This window comes from Diadema setosum, chromosome 4, assembly GCF_964275005.1.
Source record: "Diadema setosum chromosome 4, eeDiaSeto1, whole genome shotgun sequence".
Lineage (NCBI taxonomy): Eukaryota > Metazoa > Echinodermata > Echinoidea > Diadematoida > Diadematidae > Diadema > Diadema setosum.
The window spans coordinates 672,181-680,511 of record NC_092688.1 but is presented as its reverse complement, the minus strand read 5'-3'; the positions used below and the strand labels follow the sequence as shown (position 1 = coordinate 680,511).

General features: G+C 35.9%; 1 protein-coding gene across 1 annotated transcript; it reads right to left on the bottom strand.

The window, feature by feature from the left end:
• Window positions 1-2,688: 2,688 nt before the first annotated feature.
• On the bottom strand, window positions 2,689-8,331 carry LOC140226736 (MORN repeat-containing protein 3-like). Its single transcript, XM_072307168.1, has 5 exons — window positions 7,777-8,331; window positions 6,251-6,405; window positions 5,216-5,375; window positions 4,175-4,359; window positions 2,689-3,687 (listed from the first exon to the last, which is right to left on the bottom strand). The coding sequence occupies exons 1-5, from the start codon at window positions 7,919-7,921 to the stop codon at window positions 3,619-3,621; spliced, it is 714 nt and encodes a 237-aa protein (XP_072163269.1). The 5' UTR covers window positions 7,922-8,331; the 3' UTR covers window positions 2,689-3,618.

Below are 8,331 nucleotides of genomic sequence, written 5' to 3'. Positions count from 1 at the left end.
ATAATGGCCCGAATTCACGAAGGTGGTACAAATGAAACCATGGTTTAAACCATGGACAAAAACCATGGAGCGCCAAGTGTCGCAAGGAATATTTCGTTACAAAATTGGTCATTTCATTGACAAAATGACCGTTTCGTCAACGAACACAAAATGCCCATTTAGTTACAAAATGTTGTCATTTCGTTACAAAATAATCATTTTATCGACGAAATGACTGATTTCGTAACAATATATTCCATGCGACACTAGGTGCTCCATGGTTTTTGTCCATGGTTTAAACCATGGTTTCATTTGTACCACCTTCGTGAATTCGGGCCAATGTGTCTAAAGTTATAAAATCATTGAATGTGGTACATGTACACGATCCGAGCCTCTGTAAATTTCATCAAACTTCATGCACAGAACGATGTCATGTCTGGGAATTGAAACCGCACTGATTACGTATTCTGAAGTCATGCTTACAATTATATTTTGTGTTGTTTAAAAATTCGATGGGTACTATGCAGTTTGTGTGTAAACAGCCCCGGCTGCAAAAAGTGGGAATATATATATATATATATATATATATATATATATATATATATATATATAATGATACTTGTAGTCCGCGTGTTGGTACCAGTATAGAAAAGATGAAGAAGTAGAGTGGTAATGCATTTTGACAGTCCAACAGTGCTATTTATTCAGACCAAATTTTCGACGAATACATTCGTCTTCCTTACGGTCGACCCTGAGGAAGACGAATGTATTCGTTGAAAATTTGGTCTGAATAAATAGCGCTGTTGGACTGTCAAAATGCATTACCACTCTACTTTTTCATCTTTTATAAATATATGTATATATATATATACATACATTAAGAAATTGGAACAGTAAATTAATAAACTGAAAATTCACTTTAAATTCACTTAGTATAATACACGAGTATAGATGTGCTTTACACACCTATTTTTAGGGTGGGACCCTACATAACATAATTATGTGCCATAGGCTTGGTATACTAGTATCACCACTGACAATTTGACAGAATAATGATATATGACTTGTCAATCAGTAACCTTATTCCACTTACACTTAAAAACATACATTACCGAATTTCTCGGGGTAGATTGCTGGAGAAATTATTGTTCGTAATTACTGTGTATCTACTTTGGCAACTCTAAATTTCACTGTATATCTTCTGTTGTAGAAAGATTGGACAGAAGTGGCAAAAGATCTAATCTGAACAAAATGAAAACAAAAATGACAGAAATTAAGACGATCTGTAACCATCTGATGTGTTGCCAGGCAATTTCAAAATCAATCATGGATTTAGCATAGTTATAAAGAAATCTTTGACAATTTTGAAACTAAAAAAATCATACAAAAGTCAAAAGATTTATTTTTTGGAGAGACTTTTCTTTACTCCACTTCTTACGATTGATTTATGGTATTCAGTGAAGAGTATGAATTATCATAAGATAAGACACAAAAATTACATTGAATGTGGGATTCTTGGAGTTGATTGATTAAACAGGAAATTAATGAAAGTAGGTATTATAATACATTGTATGTACATACAAGTAAATGAATAATAGGCCGATACATCTAATTGCATTGCTTTGCATACCCAACTTTAACATATGATCCTTCTGCAATTCTCTGCGAAGTACATGAATGCCCTTACACAAGATTCTGTGTTTGCCCATTGACAAAGAACAGACAGCTAGGTTGGTATAACCTACCTGTGTGACAGCAATCAAGCAGAACATGTATCCCCTGTTCTAGATGGTCAACTCACTGCATGATCCATCGAACAGTGCAAAGGTATCAGTTGGATGAGAGATATGAATACAGTATGCACTATAAGGGCACCTGAAGTGGGTCACAAAGTCAAAATCTTGTTGAGCTTAATACACACAAACCTATACATGTAGCCGATTGCTACCTATGTCTCCATATGAGTTTTGCTGCAAAATAAGTGCACTTCTTCATTGGAAAAGGTACATTAGACAAAACACACACACACACACACACACACACACAAAACAACAACAACAACAACAACACACACACATTTGATACAGAAAAAAAAAAACAAATATTAATAGAAGAAAATTCAATTTCTAGTCAGCTAAAAAAATAAACATGAACTTAGGCCACAAATGCAGACACTCTTTGTGTATATTTTGTGAGCTTGGTATATCAGATTCCCCTGAGGAACAGGTTACTTGCCAATCTTTCAGCCTATGGTTGTTGATCCAAGTATGGCAGTACAGCTTAGTGCAGGTAATGAAGCAACATCATCGGATGTACCAGCCTTATACAGATGACATCCAACCTTCAATTAAAAAGATGTTGAAACACCTTACACACACACACACACATTTTGTATCAAAATCTGCTGGTTCCTCCTTCCTGTCAAAACTATATGATATGCATATCAATAATACACACACACACACATTCACACACATATCAATTGTCTCCTCACCATAATGTTTTATAATCTAAAGCTGGATCCATGGTTATATCTATACATGCATACAAAAGTGACATGCATGCTGACTGAACCCTATTACGTGTACATACTTTTAAGTCAAAGATTACTATACACTAGGGTGCCAAGTTTTCACAATGTCTACAGCTTTTGCATTTGAGTGAGTTATACTAAACACACAAGCACATGTAAGATACAGTGCAAACAGATTGGATTTGCTACACACAGTATTGTTGCAGCAGATTTATTTGCAATATATTATTTACAGTCAAGTTACATAATTTACTTAATACAAGGCATATTTACAGTTTACTTAAAAAGATGTCATCGTTTTGCAAAATGATGTGATCCACTTCTGAGTTAGATCGTGGGTGAGATGAAAAAGCTAATGTATTGTTGATTTGTTTGGAACTGCACATTGATTTCAATATCTAAATGTGAGAACATGAGGGTTTGCTTGGTAGTGTATCATTTTTCCATTCACTGGAACTATCAATGATACATTATCCAAAACACTGGAAGAAAGAATATGTAATTTTCTGAATTTTGGTAATGGTATTCATGTATGTATATTAGATATCATACTACAACATAAACGTGGTATATAAAATGATATAGATCAATGCATTTGACATAGTGCAGTAGCATGATTTACATCAGGCCGAAATAACTCAAGTGTGAAAACAAAAACTATCACAGATTTTTTAATACTCAAGAAAGTTTGTAAATTAGATCTGAGCTCCTCGATCTGTAAACCTAGTACAATGATGAATGACATCAGCAGCCCAGAAGCAATGTTGGGGGGAAAAAATGCTTTTGTGCTTAGTATATCTCACTTAGAAAATATTTTCAAGGAAAATTGATCCAGGTATACATCCAAGTAACCTAAATACACATTGACGCTGGTGTGTTCAATCCATGCACTGTTTCAGTTTCGTGGCTGGGATGTTTAAGTTTATCAAATACACATTGACACTGGTGTGTTCAATCCATGCACTGTTTCAGTTTCATGGCTGGGATGTTTAAGTTTATCAAATACACATTGACACTGGTGTGTTCAATCCATGCACTGTTTCAGTTTCATGGCTGGGATGTTTAAGTTTATCATTTCACATCCTAGAGACAAAATGTGCTGCATCTCAGTCACTGTCAGGTAAAAATGTGTCCTCTGCTTCTCTTAGCACTCCTTCTGGATCTGCAAGTTTGATCTGTGGCACCAATGAAGAACAAAATGAGACATTATCTTTATACCTGAGGTTACACTTTCCTAACACACTGTATTATCATGATGTCAAAGAAAGATATGATTGTACTTTTGAATTACTAATTCAAAAATTCCAACTCATATCTTTTAATGATTTTTTGAATGTTTAAGAACTTTCTGGTTTACAAGTGGTAAAACCTGAATATTTATATCGATACTCTATCTTATAGGAAACATCAATGTAAAGGGCAATCTATTTTACTTGATCAAACTCTTATATAGCCAATGGATTTAGTTACTTGCTGATATATTTACTTCACACAAAGCATGCAATGAAAATTGAGATACTCCCTTCCAACATCTGGAAAAAAAAACACAGATTTGAAGCTGAACATTAAAATAAGTTTTGTCTTCAAGAAGTAATGTCCAACATACATTTCATTGTTAAATAGAATTTGATCACATAAAGTGTGTCTTAAATGATACTGTACCTCAGGAATTGGGTATTGAGTTGGTTCTGGAGCTCCATCTCTGCCGAAGTCCACCATGGTGCCACATTTGGCGATGTCATTGACCCACACACCTTCATACATCTGACCTTTGTCCAGGTAGAAGAACTTTCCTTCCCCGTTCTTCTTGTCATCTTTCCACATGCCTTCATAGCGATTCTCTGAAGCTGTCAAATAGAGAAAGTATAATGTTAGCTTTAAACCCTATGAACTCTCAGACATAAAGCCAATACCTAGAGGGTCATCGCTACACATGGTCACTATCATAACAAGTACACTGGCCACAGATCCACTCACACACAGTCATGTCATGGAAATATCTGTGACAACCACACATATCCTTATGCAGCTGAGTTAGCTGTTCACAATGATACATTAACAAGAATCAAGATGTCAAAAACACAATAACCTTTCTATCCTTCACTTAAATCATATCTATATAACACAAAACACTAAATTGTTAATTCATACAATCAACCCTATACTTACAGTAAATCCAAAGGGATTGCAAAAAATCCTTTGACTTATGTGAATTACATTACATAATAAGATTAACGCATGTGTTTATATCTATCCAAGGTATGATTTTTTTTTCTTTTTTTTTTAACTTTCGCAAGGTCGATTTTGGTTAGGTTGACTGTAACACATATTCAGATTGACCATGTTTGTCACGTAACATTTCATTAGAAAGCAAAAGAGAAGAATGCTGACCTATGTCATGCATAAAACAATGTGAAATATATTAGCACTTTATACAGCAGAAGTATTGCAAGTCATTTCCCCATTCTGTCACTCTAGCTTAATATACTCCAATTTGTGACAGACTTTAATGTGTATTGGTTAATCATCACTAATATTATTGACTAAAGTCATATATATGACCAGCAGGGTATAAAGTGGGTGATTTGTTGTTGTTTGTTGTTGTTGTTTGTTGTTTTGTTTTTTTTTGTGTGTGTGACTTAATCGGGGAATTCAGATTTTGTAATGTTTTCTCTTTAAAGATTGATTGACTGAAATTCTTACCCAGTCTTAGCATGCCTTGCCCATTCCTCTCATCATTGTACCACTCTCCTTCGTACGTGCTTCCATCAGCGAAGTACATTCTCCCCCATCCACTGCGCTTCCCTGCATACCACTCGCCTTCATAGTACTCCTCCGATGTGTAGAAGTTTGTTCCATATCCCTGCAAGGCGTGTTCATGAAGGAATGTATCTGGATCATAGCATATTTACTTGACAGTTCATAATTGGAAACAAGTGGCTGAGCTTTACTGATTTTGTAGTAACAACATTGTTAGGGGCGGATCCAGGAATTCCGTACAGGGGAGGTGCCATTACAAAATTAAAGGGGGGGCACATGCCATTTTTTCTTTTTATTTCTTTTGTTTTAACAAAAAATAAAGAGGGGGCGTGCGCCCGGTGCACCCCCATCTGGATCTACCACTGATTGTAGATCCCAGTGCAGTTTAATTTATTTAGCAACAAGAAGTTACCTAACCATGGCAGTACAGCTGCCAACATTATTTTGTTGTACGAACAGGTGGTACTGGTATTCCATTCGGTTCCTTTCAAACAGCCACAGATTAAGACATTTAATATGATTGTACACAACAAAAATTACAGAAAAAATAAATAAATATTCTAATAAAGTCATTTGGAATATTTACACCATTCTTGTGATCTTACTAAATAAAGTCCAGCTGTGCGTCATCATATATCAAAACTGAAATTAAATGTAACTTACAATAAACAGATTTCACAGACACACACAAACCCAAAGCAAAAGAAAAGCTATGTAAGAGTCTGAAACACAAACTAATTTTGTAGAAATGTGTCATGTATAGCGGTATGTACATGCAACAAGGACTTCACAATTAAACACGACTCTTAAAACTTCATGAGCTTGTGCCAAGTTCAATTCCTTGTTCATTACATGTTTGCAAATAATACTGGACTTCCACTTATTTTGGCACTTTAATCACATGAGATTAGATACTGGTTCTGATAATTCTACTGAGAACAATTATAAAACACATATGAAAGTAGTGTGATTACTTACATGTCGTTTGTCATTCTTCCATCCCCCTGAATAAATCCTCTTGTAGCCCCCTCCCTCTGCAGGAGTACTTAGTGTGCCAAATCCATTCCTCTTCCCAAACTTCCAGTCTCCATCATACAGGGCTCCCTGTTTCTTCCATTTCTGTGTTCCTTTACCTGCACCCAAGTGAGAGAAAATATGCATACAGAAATTTTCCTTTTATTATACAATAAAGAGTACACATTTTGTCAACTACATGTATGTTACTGACATAATAAAGGTTGTACATATTTTCCTCCATTTTCTGAAAGAGGTAGTCAAGCACCCTTTCTAAAACAACAAAAATACAATACTCTGAATTATCCTTTGAACAGTATTATCTTCATAGAAGCCTTACTATGTATTAAACAAATTATTAACATACAAGTATATTTAGTCCTCTTATCCAGTGATAACAGCATAAGAGAACCAAATTTAATTCATAACTCTGAAACATACTGCCCAATTATCCTCAAATTTCACTGATGTTCATTACAAAAAATATTTCTGCATTTATTGAATTCACATATAGACTCTATTGGGGGTAATCTCTATTGAATATCTGCATACCTGTGGGGCATCACCATTAACAAGTTTTCCTCTCAACATTTATCAAATTGTTGTCAACTTACGGAGAAAGGACATAAAATCACACTTGGAAATGGAATGGTGGAAAAATGAAAGCTTTCATGAAACACAGTGGCATGAGGGCATAAAAGTATTACCAGTAGCAGCCATCATATGCAAATTACATGTATTGACTTACAAGATCACTTCACAACTATTCCACTGGTTTGCATGTAATATGCAAACTTTGCAATATAATTCATAAACAAAGATACTCTTTCCAATGAAGAACTCTATCAATGAAAACCCCTGTACAAAAACAATGGTTTTAATATTTCAGTCAATTCAAGCCCCATATTTTCTTCCCGAATTCATAAAAAAAAAAGTCATCAAAAGGATGTACAATGTTGACTTGTGTGCAAGCCAATATATATGCTACGACACAATCACTTCATGGGCATAATGAGACAAGAAAATTGAAATCTCCCAATTTTCTTATAGATCTAGACCTATTTTCTATGTCTGATTTCATTCAAACCTAACTATACACAGCCCAGTCGCTGTACATGGTACGTCGCGTACAGCGACTGGGCTGTGTATAGTTAATTCAAACCTTAATTGGCAAGAACTTATACGTTTGGGTCAGCCACCCAAAACTCAAACTCTTCAGTACGCCACTACTCTACCTAGGTGAATTTCTTGTCAATTATGTGTGTGCATGCATCTGTGGGAAGCGACAACCCAACAATTCTGGGTAGGGCTGTGTAGAGATGTCATTTTACACTTGGTACGCATCTTGTACAATTGGGGTGGCAGTCCCAAAAGGAACTCTTTCCTAAACCTTTTCCATGTTGTTCTTTGATTTCGTCGATATTATCAATTTCAAACTTAACATGATTTGGAGTTGCATTATTGTCCACCAATTGATTTTTACTGCTCACCGTGTTTCTTGTTGTCCAGCCACTCTCCTGTGTACTCATCACCATTCACAGAATAAACTGTGTTTCTCACTCCTTTCTTTTGTGCTTTGTAATCCCACTCATGCCAAAGAGGTTGAGTTTTCTTTGGAACTTTCTGGTATGGCATTGTGAAAACTTAGCCTCTTAGATTTTCATTAATGTCGATACAAAAATTACCAAAGCAGATCCAAAGCACAACACACCAGCACGGTCGGTCTGTCTGCTGGAGCGCGCGGGAGAGGTCCAGCTTGCACCACAAGATCAAGCAGCTAGGCGCCCGAGGTTCAGGCGTAAGACAGCAGAGAAGAGCCGCTGGAAATCAGCTGCCTGCGCTGCGTTGTGTCGCGAAGTGAAACTGTCACAAAATACTTTTAGACTTGTGCCTTATATCATCAATTCCAGTAGAATAGCCTATTTGCGGAATAAAGAAAAGTGTTATTGTCAAATCGCTAGTAGAATGTGGCTTTTTATCCTCCGCAAACGAACATGGGCACGTCGTTACGATACCGACTGTACTGCATGCAACAGGTAGGTCTA

Bases quoted from the DNA above. Each gene is read 5' to 3' on its own strand.
- LOC140226736 (XM_072307168.1), bottom strand. From the start codon at position 7,921: ATGCCATACCAGAAAGTTCCAAAGAAAACTCAACCTCTTTGGCATGAG. The intron at 4,360-5,215 runs GTAAGAATTTCA...TCTATTTGACAG, and splicing joins GCAAGGCATGCTAAGACTGG to CTTCAGAGAATCGCTATGAA. The intron at 3,688-4,174 runs GTACAGTATCAT...TTGGTGCCACAG, and splicing joins CTCAATACCCAATTCCTGAG to ATCAAACTTGCAGATCCAGA.